Below are 27733 nucleotides of genomic sequence, written 5' to 3'. Positions count from 1 at the left end.
TTGCTGAGCTGTTCTGGAGGCTGTTTTGGAGGACGAGGAAGACAGCTTGCTTGGGGGGACTAATGCTGTGAGGCGGAGCCTGGCGCTGAGAGGCTCAGAAGAACCTGACTCTGTGAAGCTTGGTGAACCCGGCACTGAAAGGCTGAGAGGCAGAGCCCAGTGCTGCGAGGCTTGGAAGAACTCAACCCCACAAAGCTTAGTGAGCCCAGGCTTGGCGGAACCTTGGAGTTGAGAGGCTTGTTGGAGCCCGTCATTGGAAAGCTCTGCCAGCTGTTCTGTTAACAGCTCCAAACGGCATTGGCGATGGTGGAGGCAGAGTGAGCAGAGGTGGTGGCACTGTCATTACCCACTCAGTAAGTCTCTGGGACATTTTACTTTGTGAGTTCTGTGGTTCCATCATCGGCAGTAGCTGTAGAATCCACTCTCCCTTGCCTCTTCACCTGGTATGCTTTGTGAGGGTTTTCCATCCGACCTCCCGCCATGGAGAATGGCAACACCAGCATGTATTTTCTATCAAATCTCCTGCTACCTTTATTCCACCTTTTTATCATCAGACCAAGATTCGCTTGCAGTCACTGATCCCATTAATTTAATTCTAACAGCCTCCATGGAAAAGATAAGATCTACAGCCAAATTGTGATTGGACAGGACCTGAGTGTATGCTCTTGGTTTTATATTTTATATTTTTATTTTATTTTTACTCTATTTTATTTCATTCTATTTCACTTTACTCTGGTTCTTTGGTCCTTACTCATCTTTATTAAACAAACGTATAATGGAGGCATGGGGCCACTGCCAAGAATGGCCGGTTTCTAGTCTTGAAATCAATGCAGAAGCATTGTAAATGCCCATTTACCTTTTTGGCAGATTGCCCAGCTGCGTCCCTATCTAGACATGGGGGAGCTCACTCCACTTGTCCATGCACTTGTAGGCTCAAAAATAGACGACTGTAACACTTGCTACGTGGGGCTTCCTTTGAGACTGATGCGGAAGCTCCAGATGGTCCAGAACATGGCAGCCAGGCTATTAACAGGGGTGAAAAAATTCACCATATTTCCCCCACTTTGGCCACCTTACACTGGCTACTTATCTGCTCCTGCATTGATTTCAAGGTGATAACCGGTACATACAAGTCCCTTAATGGTTTAGGCCCTCAATACCTGGCAGAGTGCCTTTTTCTGTCCAGTTCTACCCGTATCACCCACTCCAGTCAGGCCGGGCAGCTGAGAGGCCTAACGCCAAGAAAGGCCCTGTGGGAAAAGACTAGAAATCGGCCCTTCTTGGCAGTGGCTTCATGGATACCTGTAGAGATCCACCTGGCCTGTGGAGCCAGAGACTGGAAGGTTAGTTCCCCACTGTGCATCCCAGAATAGCTATCCTGTGTGGCCTTGGACACATTGCAGAGTCCCAGGATGCCCTCAGAAGAAGGGAATAGTAAACCATTTCTGAGTACTCCCTCCCTAGAAAATTGTGAAAAGGGTCTGCATAAGTCAGAATTGACGATGGCGCACAATTATTATTATTAAGCTACCTGTATAGCACCTCTGAGAATGCAAACTGGTTGTTTAGGAAGTTTGTATATGTGAAAGGTGGTGCAATTTTAAATGTAGCATTTTCCAGCAGAGGGGAGACAAACATACCTCTCATAACCCATTTCTACCCAAAATGCTCTGATCAAAATGATATGAAACCACTGAAGGAAATATTAGAAACATTATTCTAATAATAGAAACATTATTAGAAATATTAGAAATATTATTATTCTAATAATTTTATGATTCATCTCAGATGAAAGAAAAGAAATAAAAGATTCAGCTTCAATCCCAGCATAACAATGGCATTGCCCTGGCCACCTCCTTTGCTTCCACCTGGCCCATGCCATTCTTCATGCCTTACCTTTCTTTTTCTACAGAAGCTCTTCTGAAGGCTTCAACCAGGAACTGTGTCTACTGGAGTCTCACCAAGAGCCCTTTAAATTGGTCTTCACCCACACAGGAGAGAATGACAAAGGGGTAATTAGATGCAATACATTTTTATAATGTTAGGCAAGGCACATTGGGACTGACTGCAATTGTTCATAAAAAAGAAGCCACTTAATAGGTGAAGTAATTAATGGTGAATTACACACTGCCCAAGTATTTACAGGCTTTACTGCCCTAAAAGCCACTTATTTCCTAGTGTTTTTATGTTTGGGTTTAACACCAAACATAGTAGCACTGGGAACAGACCACTTTTCTAAAGTATGTGAAGTTTATTTATTTATTTATTTATAATATTTTTTTTTATCCTGCCTTTCTCCTTAAAGAGGTGGCTTATATAATTAAAACACAATAGTTAAAAACAGTAAGTACAGAAATGAAAAAAGAATCAAATACCACACTAAAACTGGTAAATAAAATCAATGACAAAAACAGTTTCAAACTCTTCCCAGATAGCCAATCACTAAGGAAAAGCCAATCTGAACGGAAAAGTCTGTTTGCAGAAAGACTGCAACATTGGGGCTCGCCCAGCCTCTATGGGAGGGAGCTCTAGAGCCTGGGAGTAGCATAGAGAAGGCCTCCTCCTGTGTCCCCTCCAAATGTACTGGTGAAGGCGGTGAGACTGAAAGAAAGGAAGTGAATAATAGGGATGTGATATTGAGGTGAAAGGAGGAAAAAACAGCATGAAAAAAATGTTGGGGAGGTGGAAATAGAAAATTGCTGGGGTAGAACTGATAGCTTCCCAACCATGCCAAAAACAAAAGAAGGGAAGGGAAGGGAGAAGATGAAATAGCCTGGACTGAAGTTTAAACAAGAATACCTTACCCTGAGAAAGGCCCAATGTGCTTAGAGGAGGCTCAGGGAACATAGCGTAGGATCCTGAAGGAATGGAGGCAGGACCACTTTACAGTATTCAGAAGGCAAAGTGGGCATTTGCCCAGGGCCCATGTTCTGTAGGGGTCCACACAAACAGGGGAAATATATATTTTCCCCCTCCAAATATTTGTCAAGACCTGTCTGAAGCACTATATCCCCGTTGGATCCCCAATTACATTTTGAGCAGCAAATTGACATATCCAAATTGGTTTTGTTTGTTTGTTTTGCTTTTTGTTTTTTGACACTGTAATAGGACTATAGCTCTTTGGCACCAAGACTCTTATTACTATTGCAGGTTCCTCTTTGGATATGCTTTTTATTTTCTAGTACTGAAGACTTGCTTATGGTCATAAGCTAGATTTTCTTTTCATTGTTATGTTGTTTGTTTGTTTACCTAAGCATTGTTCCCTTATTTATTGCTACCAAGATTACCTTAGTGAGCCAGTATCAATTATGCTATATTACATTGTTCATGTTGTGTAACCTATTTATGTGGGAGGTGAGGGAGAGGGATGAGGGAGGGAGCCCTGTCCCCCACTATTATATTTTTTTGGCCAGGGCCCACCGCAGCCTTGAATCGGCCCTGAATAGAGGCAAATGGGCAGTTTGGATGCCTTGTCCTAGAAAAGGCATGCAGGTTTCTTACTCTTGTCTCTCATCTGTCAGTTCTTCTCTTTCTCTTTTATCTTTAAGTATGCCACTCCCAGTTAGTCAACTGTCTTGAATTAGTCATCAGGTGCCTGTACGACCTTGGAACATTGTTTATGTCTCTGCTTCAAAAGTAGAGCTGAGGTTCCTCCTTGAGGCAAATAGGATCTCTACCGCATGCCCCAGCAGTACAGCCCTCCTCTTCTGACCCAATGAGCGAGGGCTGCCAGCTGGGCCATAGTGTTTGCCTTCTGGTCTTGCTTTCTTCTACTGATAGAAATCTTCCTCCACTTCCGACAACTCAGGGCTTGGTGACCCTAATGAACTAAATCAAGATCTAGTTCGGGGTATTATAAATTGAGTCACATTTTGTTTGTTCCAATGTGTGCATCCACATGGTCACCCATAGCTATGGCAGCAGCAGCATCAAGAGCTGTATTTGAGCTCAAGCAGCAAGAAGAGCTGGTTGGCTTGGAAAAAGCTAAGCTGTCTCCTCTTTTGCTTGGCTGGCCTAAGGATGGCCTTGCCTCATTGCCTTCTGCAGCTGTGGTGGCAGGTTGTAGATGATTAAGTAAAGGCAAGCAGCCTGGACTGGAGATGCCTGCAAGCCAACCAGTACCTGCGAGTCACCAGGTCTTTCTCCTCCTCACTTGTATGTTCCAGTAGACCAGTGCGCACTTGTGTGTGCCTGCCTTCCTGCATGATGCTTCCTGAATTTCCACCTTCCCCTTTCTTTCTGCTTAACCATTTTACCTCATGGAGCAGCTTTCTTTGTGTCTCCCCTTCTTCCACCTTGCCAGTTTCCGGTTTGCATTCTTGCCTGGGAAAAAAAGAGGAGTAAAAGAGAACTAATACGCACAATTTGTTTTCACTCCCATCCATTGGACTTGGCACTTCCTTCAGCAGAACCCCGAAACACAATTAATACTCTGACACAGGCATTCACACATGCAAAAGATTAAAAATAAATCAGAGTCACTATCAAGTTAAAATAAGCAACTGGCTGTTTAAAATAACTCACTTTCTAGGCAAAATTAATTTGCCAAATTTGATTTAAATAGTTTTTTCCTTGTATAAGCATGCTCTCACTTGAGTAATGTATAATGAAAATGTAAAGAAAATGTACGTATATTTTTATTTGAATACTGTTTGCATTTTATTTGAATTTTATTCTTTTATTTGTTCTCTCTTCAGAAAAGCTTTCCCTCAGTGACTGGCTGCCTGACTGGGGTTTTTTAATGGATGGTTGCACTTTACTACTTTGAATGTGCTTTGGTGTTGATTTTGTTTATCATTTTTAGTGCATTTGCTTGACTTTTTAAATTGTGTACTTACTGTTTTTCGCGTCTAATATTGTCTTTTAATGATGTAAACCACCTTGGGTCCTTCTTAAGGAGAAAGGTGAAGTAAAAACATTTTAAAGAAGTAAATAGTATATTAAACTTTACTGAAATATGATTGCATTATTGCTACTGAATGTATGTGACTGAAGAATAATTGCTGTAAGAGCTTCGAGTGAGTATGTGACACAATTAGGGCACTACACAGCTCCCCAAAGAACACTGCCCTTTCCCCAAATTGCAAGAAAGTTTCTCTCTCTTTTGTAGTCTTTCAATCTTATTAAAAGTTTTTTAAATTTAATGCGGAGTGCACTAGTAATTAGTCATATATTTGTTTAAATTTCATAAGTATACAATCAAATGTAGCACCATTACCTTCACTGCACAGGTGAGAAGAGAAGCAGTACAATTGGTGCTTGTCTAGTAGGGTATGTTAACAATCCCATGGAGGTAGTAGGAGCTGAGGGGATGGAAAACAGTGGTGATGAGAAGCGGGAAGCGTCTTTAGGAGAGGTGTGGTGAACTGCTGCTGAATACTGGGCAGGCTTTGAACAAGCAAGAGACTGCCCTTGGTCCCAGTGAATTTGGCTTCAGTGTCCCTGGGTGGATTTAGTGAAGGGGCAGATCTTGCAAATGGAATTGGAGGGTCCACCACTAAATCTGCACACACACACAGTTGCACATACCAAGGGAAAAGGCACGGCATGGCACTGTGTTTCAGGCCTCCTGTGCAGGTAGTTTTGTACCCACATTGGGTGAAGCCTGCCATGCTGCTTAGTAGAGATGGGCACAAACCACCATTTCAGTGGTTTACGCAAGTTTGGATGGTGGCTAAACGGGTATTCTGTGGTTTGGTGCCCTGCTGTCTCTGGTGGGTGCCCACTCAGAGGAACATTATTGCCCTATCATAGAAAGGTGAAAACAAAAGTTCTCATACTCTTACTGTAATTTGTTTCTAACCTTCATATTATCAAACTGTAAATTTTGACTAAACACCTGGTTTTTCTTATTTTTAAGAATGCAACAACAATAATTTATTTGTAAGAATGGACACAACCTAGGGGGCAGAGTGTCACACGGGATGCATATGTCAACTGCTTTTCAGTAATGGCCCAGGGGGCACTCACCCATGTGAAATGATGACATCTCCCAATGAAATCTTATCTCTTGCAATAAACATTGGTGATGGGCCAATAATTGCCAATGTCATCTGCCATCCTTCTGCCTAATGGGCCTAATGAATGTCTTCTTGAGGGTGAAGGGAACCTTGCCCTCCTGGAGAGACTGATTAATTATTGCAGTGGCCCATTCGGTTATTACAGGCCTGGCTACTTTGGTTAGCCATGACGGGTAAGGGTCAAGAGAAGAGGTGGTGGCTCGACAGCGATCAAGCACTTTCTCCACCATATCTGGTGTCACAGGCTGAAGGTAACTAAGTTTCATTGGGCAAGGTGAAGAACTAGATGTCTCTGCTCAGTCTACTGTATTAAAAATAGGAGATACAGTGGTGCCTCGCTTAGCAACGTTAATTTGTTCCAGCGAAATCGCTGTAGAGCGAAAACGTCATAAAGCAAAAATAAAAAACCCATTGAAACGCATTAAAACCCGGTTAATGCATTCCAATGGGCTAAAAACTCACCATCCAGCAAAGATCCTCTATACGGCGGCCATTTTCGGTGCCTGTATAGCGAGGAATCCATCCCTAAGCACAGCGGGGAGCCATTTTGCGCACCCGGTGGCCATTTTGAAAACCCGATGATCAGCTGCTTTGATTGTCATAATGCGAAGAATCGGTTCCCGAAGCAGGGAAGTGATCTTCACAAAGCAAAAAAACCCCACAAAAAACAAAACCCATTTAGACCATCGTTTTGCGATCACAATTGTGATCGCAGAAACATCATCGTGAAGTGGATTCGTCGTAATGCAGGGTAATCATTAAGCGGGGCACGACTGTAGTTGCTTGGGAAAGGTCATCTTCCACCAATCCACATGGGACTCAAACTGGCTGGACAATCTGTGCTTGCAGAAAATATAAGGATGTATGGAGTGTGAACAAGTCTACATGATCATCCCAGATGTGGCTAAGGGAACCTAGAGCTTCTCTTGTGCTACATTTGGGTGGGCTACACAGGGTCTTCTCAGACCATGGCTACATTAAGTCAAATAACTTGTACAGAGCATGGAAGACTGAAATTTTCTCACCCAGAGAAAGCATACAGATCTGGACTAGCCATAGGAGCAACACTGGAATGGCCTCATCAACATTTGCAAATGTTGGTGTTCTGTTTGGGTCCACATGCCATTCTTCTCCCACTCTCCACAGTTGCAACAATGCATAATTGCCACATGCAGAGTGGCTTTAAAAACAACAACAACAACAACATAACCCTCTGAAGATTATGTGGTAAACAAGAGAGGGTGCAGTTAAATGGGCTTATCTTGCTTTGGACTGCTCTAAAATCAGGCTGCTTCACTCTATTTTCTTGTGCCCACATGATGTTCTGGTAATTGAGGATCAAGACCCACACTCCTGTAAACCTGCACCTTTTTGGCTCTTTGGAAGAGTCTACTGCTTTCTTAGTATGTGTAGGATCACTTTGTTTTTGCTCACTTCTAGCATGTGTGATCACTGGGAATGAACCAAAGTGGATTGCCTCCCCACCTCTTCATCAGGTGGATATGATGTATCAATATCAAGACTAGTGTGCATCTGGTGTTCAAAGGTCACTGAATACTTCATCTTTGTGTACTATTTCCAATTGTACATTTCATCATTTTCATAAAGAGCTGTGTGTGGAATATAGTACCCAGCTTTGCTGTTACACCTTATCCAACTGAATAAAAATATACAGATAAAGATCAACCCACCCTGTAATCTTCGGGAAACTATTTGACCTGTTCTTTACCTAAGGCCTGTTACATTATCTGTACATTCTCAATCTCTTTAAAAAAATAATTAAGCTGTTGTGAAATTTTATATTGTATTTAAAATGTTGGAGGGAAAAGACAGAAAGTAAGGTTTCCAAACAGTTCCAAAAATCATAAAACATTCAAAAATCCATGGAGCTATTAAGCCTTCAAAAAAACATTTAAGAATTGAGGGAAGAACGGTTTCAGAACAGTTCTCACAAAAAACCCAAGAAAGCTAGCTATCCTAAGCTAATACTTACCCATAGACAACATGTCAGCATAATTCTAGAATACACACAGAATATACATACATACTTTATTGTTACGGCATCAAGCCATACAGAATTGAATACAAAACTTCAATGACTGGTTTGCACTACAAAGAGCCATACCAGACATACAAAAAGTAAAATATCTTTCCTCTTCTTCTGTTTCTGTTTTGCTTCCCGAGTAATGTAATGTAGCGCTTTTATCATTTAGAATCGTTTATTTGTATTTTTATTGTATTGTTTTTCGTTGTTAGCCGCCTAGAGTGGTCCTCACTGACCAGATAGGCGGGGTATAAATAAATAAATAAATAAATAAATAAATAAATAAATAAATAAATAAATAAATAAATAAATAAATAAATAAATAAATAAATAAATATCTGAAACAGCAAATATAATAATGTAGGACCAAGGTCTAAGGGTTTAGCTGTCTAGTCTGTCTGCTATAGCATGCTGCCCAAAATTTCGCTACCAGTTCTGTAGTAGTCCGATTTTGGTCGGTTAACAATTGATTACAGTAGTCTGAGTCCAATTGGCCTGCCATATCTTTTATGAGCGGTATAATATATTTTCCTCGGATCTTATTATGCCTGTTACACCTGAGCATCATGTGCTCGATAGAGTCTATCTCGCCAGAGCCACAAGGGCAGAATCTCTGTTCCCTTGGGATTTTCTTAAATCTGCCTTCCAACACCGCAGAAGGGAAAGCCTCGCATCTAGCCAGAGTAAAGGCTTTCCTAAACTTGTACATTTCCAACTGTGATAGGTAGGCCATAGGGAGCGGACGATATTTATGCATGTCTGTTGCTCTAAAATTGGGGCATCTACTGAGATCTATCTGTCTCTCCATATCCATTAATCTCTGTTTAAGGGCTGATTTTGCTTCATCCCATTGCATGCTTAATATTGTTTGAGGAGAGAAGCCCATTACTTGCAATTTATTTAGGACCGCTTTTAACCAGCTTGATTGGAAGTTGTCGTCTAGGAGTAGGTGTGTTAATCCTTGTGATTGAAAGTTTATTTTAAGCCAGTACTGAAGGGAGGCTAGTTCAATTTTGGCTACCATTTTTAGTGTGCCGGTCTCTAATCGGATTTGTGCATTTGTTACGCATCTTGGGACTTCAAGTATTGTTCTAAGGAATTTTGACTGAACCCGCTCTATCGGGTCAAAACTACTGGGTGAAGGCCCCATAAATGTGCCATAGAGCATCTGACTGACCACCTTTGCTTGAAAGAGTTTTTGGGCTGCTGGAATATAACGACCCCCTTTTGAATGGTAGAACTTTAGGATGGAGTTTGCTGTTTTTTCCCCTTGGGTGGCTGCATATTTTATATGGGCATTCCTGTCCCCAGTGGATTGCAGGGCCATACCTAGGTATTTAAAACAGGAGACCTGTTCAAGAGATTGCCCATTTATAATCCAAGATCTTTTCCTTTGTCTTCTACCAAAGGCCATAATTTTTGTCTTTTTATAATTTATTTCTAATTCCTTCTTTCTGCAGAAGTCTGCAAATTTCTTAAGGGCTCTCTTTAGGCCAACTAGTGTTCTTGCTAGAAGCACAGCATCATCCGCATAGAGAAGGATAGAAATATGTCTTTAGTGTAATTTTGGAAAATGAAGACTAGGAGAATTCAGATGTTCTACTATGTCGTTTATATATAAATTAAACAACGAGGGGGCCAGTAAGCAGCCCTGTCTGACTCCTCTATAGGTGTTAATCGGTTCTGTTAAATTCCCTTTCCTATTGAGCCTAACCTTGAGGTTGGTATTATTGTGTAGCACACGCAACAATATAAGTAATTGTTTATCTATTGAGGTGGCTTCTAAACTGGCCCATAGTTGCTGTCTCGAGATTGAATCAAAAGCCATTTTCAGATCGATGAATGCAGCATATAATGAGGTAGGGCCTTTCGCCCCATATTTCTCTATGAGATGTTGAATAATAAGATATTGGTCCATAGTGGATCTACACTCTCTAAAACCGGCTTGCTCTACAGCAACCCTATTTTCTTCGATCAACCAGGTCTCAAATTTGTCCTGCAGATGCCTAGCATATAGTTTGCTGCATATATTTAGGAGACTAATAGGGCGATAGTTTGCCGGCTCATCTCTTAATCCTTTTTTGAATAAAGGTACTACTATAGCTGTATTCCATTCTACAGGAAAGAGACCCATAGAGTCGATATAGGTGAATAATGCTGCTTAAAAAGGTGCCCACCAGTCAATATTTTCTTTGAAAAGTTCCGGAGGCAAGCCATCCGATCCTGGTGCTTTGCCTGTTTTCAGTCGGGCAATATGGGATTTAATTTCCTCCTGGGAAACTGGGGGCCAGACTGGTAGATCTTTGAATTCACCAGCTGGAACTGGTGTTGGTGGAAGGTCTTTATAAAGTTTATTAAAATAGGCAACCCATTTACAATGGGAAATTGGAGGATCAATTTGGCGGGGGAGATTTTGTTTCTTGTCCCTAGCCAGTCACCAGAACTTAGAAGAGTTTTTCTGTTTTGCAGCTAAAATTATTTCCGCCCATAGGGAATGAGTGTATTCTTTTTTCTTTTGATAAATTAGATGTTTGTATGCTGCTTTTTGAATCCCAAGCTTCTGTTGGATTTCCTGTCTTTGTTTGTTGTTTGATTTTTTAAACAGGTAATAGATGGCTATAAGGGCTTTTCTTGCTCCTTGACAATCTTTATCAAACCAGGGTTTGGACTTCCTAATGGATGTTAATGGGTGGTCTTTAGGTTCAGTTAAATTTATTTTTAATTCCTGTATTAAACTATTATAGATCTTAGTGGGGTCAATCTGTATATTGTGATCTCGTTCTTCAAATTTATGAATATTGTGATCTTTTACCTCTGTTATTTCTCTAAACCTGGACTGAATTTGTGCGGACCATCTCACTCTATGACTTAATACTTGCGGGCCTTCATAAGAAGGCTGATCAGTCATAATTTGGGTTGTAAATAAGAATTTAGCCTGAAGCAGTAGGGGGAAATGGTCACTCTCTAAGTAGGGTAACACCTGGAAGCTGGTTATGAGTGGGATTAGAGAAGCACAAACTAGCATGTAATCAATAGTACTAGATCCTTGGCCTGACATATAGGTGAACTCTGCCGGATGATCCTCCGGAAAGGTTCCATTCAAAAGGTACAGATCCAGTTTGGTGGCTACTTTGGCCAGATACAATCCTGCAAGGTTTGAGGTTGAGTCTTTAAAAAGCCTTGGGAAAGGGAGAACTTTATAAGAGTTATCCGGATCATTAAAAAGTTCCTTGTACAGTGGTGCCTCGCTTAACGGGTGCCCCGTTTAGCGAAGAATCCACATAGCGATGAAGATTTTTCCATCGCTTTTTGCATCGTATTGCGATTTTTCCTATAGGAAAAAATCGCATTACGATGATGGCTCCCCCCCCATCATCGCAAATGCTCCGTTTTTGCAGAGCTTGCGATGAGGGGGGAATCCCTTATCCCAGAAAAGAACTGGAGCCCTCTACCCAGCTCCAGCCCCTCCCCCTCCCCGCCTTACAGCTGACGGGCGGGAAGCTGCGGCTGCTCTTAGAAGCTTGCCTAGCAGCTAAATAGGCAGTGTAAAAGCACTGCCGAAGCCTCTGAAAGCGGGGCTTTGCCGGGGTGGGTGGGTGGGTGTCAGGGACAGGCCCACCCACCCCCCGCCACCCCCCCCGCACCCCCCCTCGCGCCACCCCCATGGCAAAGCACCGCTTTCAGAGGTGCATTTTTACTGCTTAAATAGCCCCAGGGGGCTTCCGAAAGCGGTGTGAGGGTGGTGGGGGGGGGGGCGGGGTGGTGGTGGGCCTGTCCCTGACAACCCCTCACCCTGGCAAAGCCCCACTTTCAGAAGCCCCCTGGGGCTATTTAAGCAGTAAAAATGCACCTCTGAAAGCGGTGCTTTGCCATGGGGGTGGCGCGAGGGCGGATGCCGGGCGGTGGCGGGGGGTGGGTGGGCCTGTCCCTGACACCCACCTACCCACCCCGGCAAAGCCCCGCTTTCAGAGGCTTTGGCAGTGCTTTTACACTTCCTATTTAGCTGCTAGGCAAGCTTCTAAGAGCAGCCGCAGCTTCCCGCCCGTCAGCTGTAAGGCGGGGAGGGGGAGGGGCTGGAGCCGGGAAGAGGGCTCCAGTTCTTTTCTGGAGGGATTCCTCCCTTACCGAGGTGGCGAAAATGGCCACCCCTATGGAGGATCCTCGCTGAACGGTAAGTTTTTGCCCAATAAGAACGCATTAAACAGGGTTTAATGCATTCTTATGGGCTTTTTTGTTCCGTACAGCGATGTTTCAGGATAGCGATGTTAATCCTGGAACGGATTAACGTCGCTATGCGGGGCACCACTGTACTTTAATTCAAGGCTGGTATCATCAGAGCCAAGACGTGCATTAAAATCTCCTAGAAGTATCACCTTTGCTTTTGGGTGCTCTACTAATAGGTTTGCTACATATGTCTCTAGAGAATTCCAGGCTTCGGTTATTTGTTGTTTTAATGTGAGTGGGGGAATATATACATTTATTAAAATTAGACTGTCTTCCCCACTTTTCAGGACTACTGCCATAGCCCTTGAGTCCATAGGAGGTTTCTCTATGCATTTAAAATTTAGAGTATCTGAAATTAAAAGTGCCAACCCACCTTTCAATCTTCCTTGGCCCTCTCCCCTTTTGGCTTTCACCCAATAATTATTGTAACCTTGCAGGATGATTTCCTGATTGGTCCAAGTCTCTTGGACTGCTATAATATCAAATTTCTGGTGATGGAAGGGATTGTCATGTGAATTTGTTAAACATCGAAACCACCCTGCAACATTCCATGAGAGTATTTTGTGCAAAGGAATATTTGTCATTCTGTTTTATCTATATTATCCAAGATGTTATCAGTGTCATTGAATACACATCCATTGCGATTAAAGGAGGCTCCGTTTTTTGATGCCGAAGGTGGTAAAGGAGATATCATACTGGCTGTTTCCCCATATGACTCTTGATTTGTGGCTCCTAGGACACATGTCGATGGTATAATCAGCGGGGTCCTAACCTCCTTTACATTTGGCAGATCCAGCCCCCGTGGGGTGCCACTTGCTAACATGGGGGACTCTCTCCCACTGCTAACTGGGAGCTGGTCCAGCATAATTGGGGAGATCTCCTCAATGTCATTTCGTCCCACAATGTCCTGTGTGTTACCCTCTGGTGGATTAACAGGCCTTACTAAGTTCTGGAGTCGAAGGCGCAGTTCTTTTAACCTGGTCAGCATCTCTGATTGTGCTTCCTTTGATTGGCCCGGGAAAGCTGCCGATGTCCCTAGCTCCACCGGATCTATCGTATGGCTGTCCTTATCATGTACAGTGCTCATTGGATCCGTCCACATGATTACTTCAGCTTCCATAACAGACTCTGTCCTTGGTTTCGGTGTTGGCAATGCTATTCTTGCTGGCTCTATATCAGGAGACTTGTGTATGGGGTTTGGGAGGAGGGGATAGATCTTGGTGTTGTGAAACACTCTGGTTGGGGATATTCTAAATTTCTTTAATAAGACTCTCTTCCTCAGTATCAAAGATGGAGTTTTTTTTGGTTTGGAACAGTAACATTACTTTTTGTATCTGATTATATTTGTTTAAAGTTTCGACTGAAATTAGGTCATTTAATAAGAGAGGAGTCTTCAGAAAAAAGTTTAGATGTCTTGCTACCTGGTTCCTCGTAGACCAGATTATTTCTTTTCCTTTGTAAGGGCAGACCATTAGACAGATTTTCCTTGGGTTGCAGAGAGAGAGCAAATGTCTTAAAATCCTCCCCTGTTTTCCTTGGACTTCCGTCTGGTTGCTGCCCAGACTGTTGAAAGTTGGAGGAGGTTTTTGTTGTGGATGTCTTACTCTTAGCTCTGGACCAAGGAGTAAGTGGTGACCTTGGAGATTGCTTCTCACTGTGATAAATCCAGATGGCATTACTTCCCAATCAATGGGCACTTTCTCCCCCTCCTCTCTTGGCCTGTTCATCCCAGGCATTAACTAACAGGCCTATGTTTCAAAAGAGCAACCAAAATAACGGTCCCCTATTTTCTGTTTAATTGTTTCTTGGCAGTAGCAATCTCAGAGACTTGGAGTTGTTTAATAAGCAACCCTCTCATTTGTAACACATGCTCACCACTGCCAATGTTAAAGGACACTGTTCAACACTAACAAGAAGATGATAATTTACCAACTAAAATACATCTTGTCAAGATGGGAAAAAAACCCTCAGTGAGCATGCTTGATATTTAGTGGCTTCCAGGAGCCAAGAAAGGTTCAGTGTTATTTGGAAAGGAAAAATAGAGAATGGGAAAACAGAAGAGGAAAAAATTAATGGTCTACTTGAGATCCTTAGAATTTATCCTAGAAAAGGATATGTCTGGCAAGAACTATGGTTAAGAGCACACTATGATGATATGAAAATGAGCTGAAATATTCTGTTGCAGCTTCTACTTCTCCCTGAACCATAAGCTCAGAAGCCAACTAGGAGTGCAATGCACAGAGACATTACAAGTTACAGATAGACAGAAATCAATCTTACAGCCATAAAAAACACATAAGTATAAATGTTTAACAAATATGAAGATTAAACTTAAGTTGCAAGGAAATACTCCAGTCAGAAAAAACAATAAAATCACAAGATTTTAGGTATGTTAAATCAGGGACATAAATCATATTTCAATAAGAAAATACAAGAGCTCCTAGCCTTAAGAAGCATAATCAGAGAATACAAAAAAGCAGAGAGAGAAATTATATTTCAAAAAGTTATAAATTTAAGCATTAGAGATTTGAACAATTGATTATAGCCTTTGGCATATACAGACACATCTGAAAATGCTTAGGTTCTTATCCATACCATTTGCATCTATAAAGGGTCCCTGATCTGCTTGCCAGTGTGTTGCCTTTGTGGTGCTGTGTCTTATGCTTGCTTTTCTTCTTTTTTGTAACAATATGACTTGTTGAAAAATAGCCATGACACTTGTTTTGTGCTTGGGCTGATGAAAAAAGGAGTCAGTTTCTGAGATTTTCCCCTGCTTGGAGTCTCTTTGTGAATGGTAGTCAGGATAAGAAGGTATCCCGTAGATCTTACCTCTCACATAGAACTGCACAGTGCTAAAAGAACCGAGAAAAAAGGACGACCTAACATGATATGTTGTTAGTTTGCTAAATCTGTGCAAAGTTGTCAACAATAGAAAATTGTGAAGGACATTATTTATTTATTTATTTAATTTATACCCCACCCATCTGGTCTTGTGACCACTCTAGGTGGCTCAGATAGTTATTGCACACCAGAAGTGACTTGATGGCATAAAATTTTTTGGAGTTTTATTTTTAAATTACTAACCAACTATATCATGACAACATGGGTAGAATGGAGACTATGGCAGAATATACGGTAGGCACCAAAGCTCTACTAACATCAATTAAGAATATCCCCAACCAAAAGGAAAAAAAAAGTTTCATGGCTTAACTATGTACGTTTCTCAATATTTGTTCTACATATTTTAATGTATCTTTTAAAAAAATATTTTAAATGTCTGCAATGTTTTAAATATTTAATATTCTTTTTGTGTCTGCATTTTTACAACCAGATACAAAAGACAATCAGACAACCACGAATCACATAAGCCTGTTTGTTAGTTTAAAGTTAGCTACTTGAATCTTGATTGACAGGGTCAAAAATTCAGATTGCCTCAGACCTGGAACTGATTTCCCCTTGGAAGACTTCTGTCAGGAGACTGTTAAATTTCAGAATTTTTTTTACTGAAAGTGCATACCAAGATGTAACTGCTATTTGCTTTTCTAAGGTATATAGTATTGAAATATTTGAATATGTCTTACAAAATTGCATGCCCTTCTCTGAAGATACATGACAAAATGTTCTCCTTCCTTGAGAATTATCACTCCATTACTTTCTTTAAAGGAAACTGAGTTTTTAAAAAACTTGTTTCATAACAGCTGTAACCTTTTGTTGCCATGCAGTCCTTACCTACAAAACAATGTGTTGTTTTGTGAGGTTCTTCCTAGAAAATCTGTGCCGTGCATACCCTCTGTTAGAACAAGAACACTATTTCTGCAATTTGCAAGACCTTTTTTTGGGGGGAATAATATTTAGCATACACTGTCTGGATTCTTTCCAAATTCAAAAGGGAGTGGAGCCAACAATTCTCTTTCAAAGTAAGCAAGATTAGTCTTTTCAGTCAATATAAACTGTTTTAAACCTGGGTTCATTTGGCTTTTCTTATTTCTGAATCCTGATCTACAAAAAACATTGTCTAAACACCAAAAAGAAATTGACACCAAAAATAACATGCTTAGGAAACTGGCTGGGTCAAACTGGGGTGAGCATCCACAAACAATAAGAACAAAAGCTTTGTCCATAGCAAACTAAGCTATTGCCATATGGTATAAATCAGCACATACTAAACAAATGAATGTAGCTCTTAATGAGTCATACATATTGCAGGCTGCCAGAAACATATCCACACTGAAAACAGCTACTATTTGGCTGGCATTGCCCCTCCAGAGGTATGTTGTTATTTTTTGTAAGTAATGAATGAACACTAATGGACACTAACCCTCTAGAAAACAATTACAATTGATGAAAGGTTTTCTGCACCTACTCAAGCTCTAAATATTAAACTAGAAATGGTTAGCCTAAATCTATGCAGAGCAAAAACAACACACCTTGCCAAATGGATGAATGCTAAACCGAGTGTTTCCCAACAGGACAAGATTCTGCAGGGCCATCTGAAACTGACTTAATGGATCTCAAAGGAAAGTAGGAAAAACAAAGAATTATCTAGTAAAATAGGGCTACTTGCACACAGGACACATTTTCTGTGAACGTGGACAAATTCAATGAATGCAACATTTATAGCTGGCTGACTCTTCTGGGGTGCACAGTAAGGAACTGAACTCCCAACCTCTAGGAAGTTTAATGATCCACAGAGTCCCTTCTAGTTATGCAGATCTAAGGTGATGATGGTGATAGAATAGCACTTTGCTTTGCTTGCAATATCACATGAATGACATAAAAAAAAAGTCATAATTTTATTGTTAGTTTTCAGTTTTGACAGACAATAAACTTGAAAACATCATGAACGGTTATTACTTACACACTTTTATAAATTCCAAATACATGAGAAGAGTACATAAGTCAATGTTTTAAGAATGTATTATTTATACAGTTATGAATATTTTAATTAGACCTATCAATAGGATATAAGATCAGTTAATAAGATAGAAAAATACTAGTCATCCTTATGATGTTTTTCAAATCGTTCTGATAGAGCTCTTAAGATATTTCCTGGTTTTTTTTGGTATCGATCACGAAGATCTTCGACTGCAATCTTTGTCTGTTAAAACAAAATGAAAACCAAAACCAAAAAAGGAAAGCACATTAGAATTCTTTATTTAAAATAAACTAAAAAAATAATCAAATAAAACCAAAAGTGGAGAGGAATCCCACACAAAAGCGTAAAGCAATCAATCCTTATGTAGAAAGACTTCTTATATTTGATTTCTTTGATCAGCACCAGATGTGTTCTGAGGGTAAGAGAGAGTACAAATGTTTATTGTGGACTTTTCCCACTATTATATCATCCCATCTCTGCCTTAGTTAACTGTGGTCAGATGTGCAACAGACAGGAAGGAAGGAAGGAAGGAAGGAAGGAAGGAAGGAAGGAAGGAAGGAAGGAAGGAAGGAAGGAAGGAAGGAAGGAAGGAAGGAAGGAAGGAAGGAAGGAAGGAAGGAAGGAAGGAAGGAACGAACGAACGAACGAACGAACGAACGAAGGACGGATGGACGGACGGACGGACAGATGGACAGACAGATGGATGGACAGACAAATGTTGATTGCTAAGGAATGCAAGACTGTTCATGCAGTGGATCCATTCTCAATGCTGGGCTACAAAAACTGCTGCTGGGACCAATAAAGTACAGTGGGTTTTTGACCTACAGAATTAATCCGCATTGGAATGGGGTCCGTAAGTCAAAAAGTCTGCAGGTCAAAAATGCATTTCCCCTAGAAATGCATTGAAAACCATTTAATCCATAACCGGCCCAAGAATCCCCCCCCCCAAAAAAGATCAAACTTACCTTTCTGAGGCCTTCCAGGGGTCTCCCGCTTCTGCCATCGCTGCTGCCCGAGACCTCCGAAGGCTTCTCCACTGCTGCCGGAGGCCTCTTGGAGGTCCCCCGCCCCCGCCGACGCAGACTTTCCCAGGGTGTACTGGGCCTGCCAGGGGAGGGCTTCCCCCAGTAGGCCCGGTCTACTCCTCGGGGAGTAGACCGGGCCTACCGGGGGAAGCCCTCCCCTGGTAGGCCCGGTCCACCCTGGGAAAGGCTGCATCGGTGGGGGGGGGGAACCTCCGGAGGCCTTCCCCGCCGCCATGGGAGGCATCTTGGAGGTCCCCCCCACACCGATAGTGCTTTGGAGGCACTATCGGTGGTGGTGGTGGAGCTCCGAGATGCCTCCCATGGTGGCACAGAAGCTCTGGAAGGCATCCGGAGGCATGACCTGCGGCCTACGGACTGGAAGGGGGAGGCGGGGAAAGCGCCAAATATGAATTTGATGCTTTCCCTGCCTCCCCCTTCTGGTCCGTAGGTCGATTCTCCGGCTGCAAGTTGAAGTGAAACTTCGTGGCCGGAGAAGTACGTAGGTCGAAAAGTAGGTAAGTACAGCCATCTGTAAGTCAAGACTCCACTGTAGTGTCCTTTCCTTCAAAAGAGGGGCTGGGTGTAATTATTGTACTGTTGTGTTTTTAATGGGCCATTGCTCAGATTGACAACTCCCCTATGAAGTCTGTACTGGTCCTGTCTCCCATTATAATTCCTTATTTGAATTTCTACTGAATAACTACTTGCTCTTAGAGAAACCAGATGAAAGAGACAAGAGGGTTCCTGGGCTCATAATAGTTGCTTAAAAGAGGCCATTTTTTCAAGGGCACATTTTAATGGAACCTGAACCTGCCTAACATTCTGCCTCCAGATATGTAGGAAAGGTACAAGAATCCTGTCCTTTTTTCATCTGCTCATCCTACCTACTCTTACAGTTAAATTACAGTAACAGTTAAAAATAATCACTCATCTTTGAACTTGATTTTTTTCTCATTTCTCCTGGACCAGTTTATCCTTACAATATTGTCTATTTAATTTATTAAAAACTTGTGAAAATTGATTCCAGTTTACATTTCCATGGGAAAAAATAACTTACTTTTTCAGCAAGTTCCACAGCAGTAATATTTGGATCATATGGGATGGGTTCTCCTAGAAATGTGCGTAATTTAACAGGAAAACCTCCATAGATCGGAATAGGTATACATCGGGTTTTTTCATATAGCCGTCTCATCAGTTCTGTATAGAAAATAAAATGTTCATTTTAGACAAAGTCATCTGATACAAACCTTGAAAATAGTCGATATCCTGAATGTTCATGATTGCAATAATCCAGTTGAAGCCATGAGTGCTAGTAATAGGATTACATATACCACAAATAATTAAAAATTACATGTCCTGTTAATTGAGTAACGCTGCAGTTAAAATTCCTCACAAAAGTACAGTTTCACACCTCCTAAAACTCAATGGGAGAGAGAACACACCCCTCCGTGGAAGTTCCATAAACATCAATTGAGATATACAGTACATGAGTATGCACATGTTTTCCATGAAAAGGTACACTGCTAACCTGTGGAACTGTGGATGCAGACTGGCCAGGGAAACACAAATTGACTGTTTAAACAGCTTATTAATGGAGAACAAAGGCCACAACTTTATTAGCTACAGGAGAACACCAATGGTGCAGCATGAGGAGTGTCGTCAAGCATCAGGTGAAGCTGGATACACCCTGGGTTTCAACTAAAGTCAGCCACTACCATTTGATATATAGGACTGAGGCAGGCCTCACAAGCCAGATCCGCCATCACTGATCCAAACCAAATCACAGGGTCTGGATGCCTTCTTCTCCTCACAATAGATTTGCTTCTATGTGCAAAAACCAGTTAATTTCACTAACCATGAAATAGTGACAGTGCAAGAAAAAAAATCACTTACGTATTCTTCCAAATCCTCTGCACACTTCTTGAATATTTTGTGTAAACATGGGGATAATGGGCTAAAAAGAAAGACAAAGAAGTAGAGAGAGAAAGAGCTGAGAAATATTTCCGTTGTCACAAATAGCCCTCCCATGAATGATCCAAGTATTAAGTAACTGAACAGCAAAGGACCCTAGATTTAAAAATGTATTCTTTCGAGAGAACTACAGGGACTTTAAAGAATGGAATACCACAATTTAAACAAATTTCCCCTTGAAATAGTCACAAATGGGTTTCTTCTTCCTTTCACTCATATTAAATTTGTTATAGTGATCATGGGGCCTCCAAACATTTGAGCGTGAGGGCCACATCGTATATTTTCAACATTATTGTGGGCCAAAGGAATGTGCATGTGTGTGCATGGCTGCAGGCATGCACACACCCCTCATGCATGGACAGATGCCCGCCGGGACGCCTGCCTGCACAGATGCCCACCTGCTTGCCCGCATGGAGGCCCCCCACGCCTCCCCCCCCACGCCTGCCTCTGCACATATGCATGGACACCCACCTGCCTATACCCCTGCAGGCCCCTCCACACAGGCACATCATGAAGGAAATGGGCTGGATAAAACAGCAAGGGCTTGGGCTGTAGTTTGGAGGCACCTGCTTTAGACAATACCAATGTAGGAGAGGTGATAACTTTATTTAGACCACTAAAAATGAAACAAAGGTATCATCTTTCCCACGTCTAATATTTAGGTTAGACTAGAACTGAAGTTACATTCCTATAAGGGTTGAAGACTATTCTTTTAAAAAAGGCACTTTGCTTTATTTTATCCTATTTTTTCCTGCCAGGTAAAAATGACTGAATTATATTCATAGTTATATTTAGTGAACTAGAAGGTAATAGTCCTAGAGTGTGCTTCTGTTTATTATCTTGAAACTTACTATTTTTTTCCTCATCAAAGGGTGTGATTGCACTGCAGAATACCATGCAGCTTGTGTCAAAGTTTTCTTAACTGGTCAGGGACTACCAGCAATAGTTTTCGCAGCTGAAAATACCTGTATTATACTCATCCATAAGATTAATTACTTAGGTTCAAGAGTCCACATCATATTTCCCATTTTGTACAATTTTCAGTGGGTTCACAGCCTCATCCTATTAGCACCACTATCTTCTCTACTTCTTCTCTTTATTCTGCCTCTTTATGTGGAAACATAACATTCAGTTAGGATGTTTTCCCGCTCCTTTTTCGAAGTGACATAGCAGTAGTTCTGACTGCTTCTCTTAATTCTCCTGCTCTTCTTATTTAGTTAGCAGCTGCACTAGCTGTGGGGAAGTTTAGAGTTACAGAATTAATGCTATTAAAAGTGATTTATATTTACACAGTTGGCAGACATGGAGGTGAACATGCATCTTTTGATAAGGCCCTCCCTAGCTAGAAAATTACCTGGTCATTCTCATGGTATGTCAGACATGCATGTGGGTGGCTGGGGCTTCTTTTTCTCCTGCTTCTGTAGCTATTGTAGCAAGAGGTGAGGAGAAAGCTGCCCAGTAACTCACCTTTTGCAGTACCTAGCAAGGCAGCAGCAAAACCCATGGCATGTTCCTTTACCTCAAAGTCACATGGACATTATCTGGTTAGGAGATAGAATTTGGCTTAGTCACAATTGCTGTAGGGAGGAAGTAATGAGGGTGAAGAGAGAAAGAGGAAGGAAGGAAGAGTCTCTCTCTTTCTGACTGCCCTAACTTTTTTTACCACAGAGATTAGCCAAATTAGCCCTTTTGCATATTAAGTCTATCATTGCTGCGTCTTTCCCTCTTTCTCCTTCTCTTGAGGAGCAGGAAGACACACAGAGAGATTGAGAGAGAGAAAGGGAGGAATTTATGGAAGAAAACTTGAGGGATCTGTTTCATAGAGTCACAGAGTTGGAAGAGACCACAGGGGCCATTGAGTCCAACCCCCTTACATGCAGGAACTCCAGCAAAGCACCCCCACTCCCGACAGATGGCCACCCAGCCTCTGCATAAAAACCTCCAAAGAAAGAGACTCCACCACATTCAGAGGCAGCATATTCCACTGCTGACCAGCTCTGACTGTCAGGAAGTTCTTCCTGAGATTGAGGTTGAATCTTTTTTTCCTATAGTGTGAAACCATTGCTCCTTGTTCTAGTGTCTGGAGCAATGGAAAACAAACTTGTCCCTTTGTCAACATGACACCCCTTGAAATATTTAAACATGGCTATCATATCCCCTCGTAACCTTCTTTTTGTAAGGCTAAACTTTCCCAGCTCCCTAAGCCGCTCCTCATAGGACATGGCTTCCAGACCTTTGACCATTTTGGTCGCTGTTCTCTGGACACTGTTCCAGGTTGTCAACATCCTTCTTGAATTGAAGTGCCCAGGTGAGGTCTGACCAAAGCAGAATAGACTGGTACTATCACATCCCTTGATCTAGACACTATACTCCTATTGATGCAACCAAGAATTGCATTGCTTTTTTTGGCAGCCACATCACACTGCTGACTCATGTTCAGTTTGTGGTCTAGCAAGACTCCTAGATCCCTTTCACAGGTACTGTTGTCTAGCCAGGTGTCTTCCATCCTATATCAGTGCCGTTCATTTCTTCTGCCTAGTTGTAGGACCTTACATTTCTCCCCGTTGAAATTTATTTTGTTAGTTTTGGCCCAGGACTCTAATCTGTCAAGGTCATTTTGAATTTTAATCCTGTCCTCTGGGGAATTAGCACTCCCTCCCAATTTGGTATCATCTGTAAATTTAATCAGCATACTCTCTAGTCCTTCATCCAAATCATTGATAAAGATGTTGAATAGCACAGGGCCCAGAAGAGAATCCTGAGGCACCCCATTAGTTACCTCTCTCCAGGATGAAGAGAAGCCATTGGTAAGCACCCTTTGGGTTTGGTCAGTCAACCAATTACAAATCCACTGAATAGTAGCACTGTCTAGCCCACATTTTACTAGCTTCCTTGCAAGAATATCTTGGGGAATTTTATCAAAGACTTTACTGAAATCAATATGTGCTTACATCCACAGCGTTCTCTTCATCCACCAGGCCTGTAACTCTATTTAAAAAAAGAGATCAGTGTGGCATGACTTGTTTTTGAGAAACCCTGTTGACTTTTAGTGATGACAGCATTGCTTTATAAGTAATAACAAATTGTCTGTTTAATTATCTGCTCTAGAATTTTTCCAGGAATTGATGTCAGGCTGACTGGGTGATAATTATCTGGGTCTTCTTTTTTCCCCTTTTTGAAAATAGGGACAACATTTGCCCTCCTCCAGTCTGTGGGGACTTCTCCCGTTCTCCAAGAATTCTCAAATATTATTGCCAATGGTTCTGAAATTACTTCAGCCAATTCTTTTAATATCCCTGGATGTAAATTGTCTGGCCCTGGAGACTTGAATTCATTTAGAGTAGCCAGATATTCCTGTACTACTTCTCTACCTATTCTGTGCTGCATTCCCCACACTACATCACCTGTTCTTCACCCCTAAGCACTATCTTCCCTCTTGGAGAAAACTGAGGTAAAGAAGGTGTTGAGAAGTTCAACCTTTTCCCTGTCCTTTGTTAATAGTTGGGCATCTTCTCCACTCAGCGACCCTATCGTTTCCTTGTTTTTCCTTTTTGCTGTGAGCATAACTAAAAAAGGGCTCTTTTTATTGTTTTTAATCTGTCTGGCAAGCCTGAGTTCATTCTGCACTTTTGCTTTTCTTACCTTCCCTTTATATATACTATTTGCTTGTATTCCTCTTTGGTGTTTTTCCCATTTTTCCATTTCTTGTACATTTTTTAACACTTAGTTGAGCTGAAAGTTCTTTAGTCAATCATTCTGGTTTCTTTAGGCATCTCCCGTTTTTCCTTCTTATTGGAACAGTTTTAGATTGTGTCTTTAGTATCTTCCTTTTAAGAAATTCCCATCTATCCTGATGGAAAGAACTTTCAGTATCTTTGTCCATGGAATTACAGCCAGTAATTCCCTAAGTTCACTGAAATTGGCCTTCTTAAAGTCTAGAATGCATGTCTGGCTACACTTGGCAACTCCCTGCTTGTGTAAAAGCATGGGCAGGATCAGGAAAAGGGAGAAAAGAATGAAAGTGAGATGAGCAAAAACACCAATCTGAGAGTGGGATTCTGACTGAAGAATCATTCATGGGATGAGCAATGCAGGGCACAACATGCTTGCTCTCCCTCCTCTGTCACTGTATGGTAAGGAAAGCAGGACCAGCAAGAGAGGTGAAGGCAGCAGGTAGCCTTGAGATGATTAAAGATGGGGAGCAGGAGATCGTAAGTGGATGGAACCTCATTCTCTGGGGAGACTCAGTCCCAAAGTCCAAAGATAAGGCAATTCCACAGTAGACGTCCTGTGGCCAAAATAAAGGCATACAAGGCTAAGTTGGTTGTGAATCCTAATAGGGGCGGAACATACCTGTCTTGCAGTTTGGACTCTTCCCCCCACCTGCCTCCTTCTCAGTAATATAGCACTAAACTGAAAAGATAATTAGTCTAATGCAGAGGTGAGGCTGTTTCATTAAATGCTAAAAATTGTAACAAGACCTATTCTCCAAAGGAAACACCGGGCATACCATTTGCAGTAAGCAAAATAAGCAATACAGCATTTATCTGTATTGACAGGCATATTTTACAAGTTGAAATAAATTTGAAAAGAGGGGTTTCTTTGAGGGGGACTATCCTATGGTAATGGTACACACACACACACACACACACACACACACACACACACACACACACACACACACACACACACACACACACACACACACACACACACACACACACACACACACACACACACAAAAAGGATTGCCATCGAAATTGTATTAAACAACCAACCACCTGAAGCCTGAACAAAAAGACACAAATGCTGCTAAAAAAGTGCTGTCTTTCACATGAATAGCTTTACATTGTTTACTCAGCAGAAAATGAACTAGTGTTAACCATGCCAACTCTAACAGAAACAGTGAGGTATTTTGCAGTATAGTCACCCAAGTGCATTTCTTTAACTGTACCTGGCAGGATATCTTGGATAGGCTTATGGTGTGTGTGTGTGTGTGGGGGGGACGGGACATAGTGACCACTCACCACTTTGGCTTCCAAAGCAACTTGAGCAAAACCTGTGCGTTTACCCCAGAGGAGATTGTAATGCTCATCACTGAAGAATGCTTCTCTTTCTCCACCAGGTGCAATCCCAAGTAAATGGCCTTTCTTCAGCATTTCTACACATTCAGCTTTGCTACCAGGTATGCAACCAACCAGTTGAAAAAGAGGCTTCAATCCTGTTATAAAGGCATGTTTTACAAATTGTTGAAAGCAGGGATATCTTTTATTTAATTTGCCGAGCAACAACCAGTATGTGCTCTTTCCTTGGCAAATGGTATTCCACCTTCTTATACTTTGTAGATAACGCTGTATAGAATATTTTTAACCATTTGCAGAATGGTCAGACTATAAAGACATGGTCACAAGATGCGAGGTGGGGCAAAGATACATCTGGAGAAGCCCCCTTTCGCAGTGCTTTGGAATATACTGAAGGATGTGGCTTTGGAGACAAGAGAAGAGGTAGGGGTGCATTTTTTTAAGTGCATCTGCTCCCAAACCTCTGGTCCTGCTGCAGTAACATGAAATCTCATCCACTTCCTTCCCAGAGAAGGTGGAGCAGAAGAAAATTGCAGGATCCTGACCTTTCTGGGATTTATTAAATACTCCCTTTCAGATTTCTAGTTTTCTCACCTTCCCCTGAGCAAGAGTTCTCCCCCCTTGAAAGTGGATGCCGAATTCAGCAACAAACATTTAAAGTGCAGTGCATTTCAATTATTGTAAGCCGCCCAGAGACCTCTGGGTAGAGTGGGTGGCATATAAAATAAATAAATAAATAAATAAATAAATAAATAAATAAATAAATAAACAAACAAACAAACAAACAAACAAACAAACAAACAAAACAACAACAACAACAACAACAACATTAATATTAATATTAATATTAATATTATTATTAATATTAATATTAATAATAATAATAATAATAATAATAATAATAATAATAATAATAATAATAATAATAATAATAATAATAATAATAATAATAATAATAATAATAATAATAATAATAATAATAATAATAATAATAATAATAGACAAATCCAATCTGTCACCTTCCCTCTGGCTCAGTGGTTCCCACCCTTTTTTGAGTCAGGACCTCCTTTTATAATAGCCAAGTAACGTGAAATCCCCCCACCATATTTGCATAAAATGGCACTTTAATAGGATAAAATCATCCCTTCTCAGAAAGTAGAGGCTTTTTCTCCCCCAAAGCACCTGTTTCTCATACATACAGATACACACTAACTTCAATATCCTGCTCTGAAAGGTCAAGAAACAAATTATTGAACAAGGGCTACAACATATATGTGGTGACCTGTGACCCCCCCAAACACTTTGCAACACCTGAACTATTCAGCAATATTTTAATTCTAAATGTAGAGATAAAGGTGCAGTACCTGGTATGCTGAACAAATTCTTCAAAGTTACTGTAATACATTTTTTCCCTTTCTGTACATACAGTTTACAGAATAATAATACATAGTCTATGTCGAAAGTTCCATGATAGAAAACAATAATTGCTGGTCCTTCTGGTAGATGTTCCATCCCTATAATCTCATGATCTGGAAAACATAAAAAGTTCAGCAAAGCATGCTGCTTATATACTGCCCCATAGTGCATCAAGCACTCTCTGGGCGGTTTACAAGTTAATTATGCAGGCTACACATCCCTCCCCCCAGTAAGCTGGGTACTCATTTTACCGACCTCGGAAGGATAGAAGGCTGAGTCAACCTTGAGCTGCTACTTGGGATTGAACCCCAGGTCGTGAGCACAGTTTTGTGCCACTGCGCCATGAGACTTATATGCATTAACAAGTCACATGCATTTAAAAAGTTAGTTAAATGGGATATGCCACTTATTTATCAAGTGAAAACAAAGGAAAGTGAAGAAGAACTAAGGTAAAAAACCACAGCCCCAATCACAATTCAGTAGGAGCAGGTTTTTGTACTAGTTTTGAATTATGGAAGAGCTTCCATAATCCATATAGAAATTGGTTCTGCACGACAGTTGTGCTTGTGGGAACATGCAGAACCAGTTTTCACCCATCAAACATTTTAGTAGTTCATGGTTGTATCCTGTTGCTGAGCAATGGTGGCTGAAAAGCTTGGTTAAACATTTTTGGTTGGAAGCTTTCAATTTAGCTCTATTTCACAGTGCTTAACCCTCCTCACAGAAATCTAGCAGAATTTTCCTCTGTTGGCATAATAGCAGTACTGCATGCTTTAACACGTGCTATGTGACAACAACCAAAATATATTTCAGTACATTTTATGTATTAGGTTAAATTCTGGATGATAAAGGAATTTTAAAAAGCAATTTGGGTCCCTGTGTGCTGGAGCCTCTCTTTTTTCTGACTGTAACCACAAATGATAACTGTAAGTAAAGTTTCTAGAATGATTAAAAAAACATAGGAAGTGTTAGTTTTGTGTGCAGAACAATGAAAGGTTGGTGAGACTGGGTAGATTGCTCAACGTTTTTCTGCTAACCAAAAGTGTCTCAGCTAACTAAAGGAACAACCAACTTCT

At 41.2% G+C, this 27733-nt stretch overlaps 1 protein-coding gene across 1 annotated transcript; it reads right to left on the bottom strand.

Annotated features, from left to right (window-relative positions):
* Window positions 1-14765: 14765 nt before the first annotated feature.
* LOC110089710 (DGAT1/2-independent enzyme synthesizing storage lipids) lies at window positions 14766-26768 on the bottom strand. The gene is made up of 5 exons (XM_020812980.3): window positions 26606-26768; window positions 25188-25381; window positions 20083-20143; window positions 19247-19386; window positions 14766-17386 (listed from the first exon to the last, which is right to left on the bottom strand). The coding sequence occupies exons 1-5, from the start codon at window positions 26751-26753 to the stop codon at window positions 17282-17284; spliced, it is 648 nt and encodes a 215-aa protein (XP_020668639.3). The 5' UTR covers window positions 26754-26768; the 3' UTR covers window positions 14766-17281.
* Between the last annotated feature and the right edge of the window lie 965 nt (window positions 26769-27733).

Source organism: Pogona vitticeps, chromosome 4 (genome assembly GCF_051106095.1).
Source record: "Pogona vitticeps strain Pit_001003342236 chromosome 4, PviZW2.1, whole genome shotgun sequence".
Taxonomy (NCBI): Eukaryota; Metazoa; Chordata; class Lepidosauria; order Squamata; family Agamidae; genus Pogona; species Pogona vitticeps.
The sequence above is the reverse complement of the archived record's forward strand: the minus strand, read 5'-3'. Positions and strand labels throughout refer to the sequence as shown.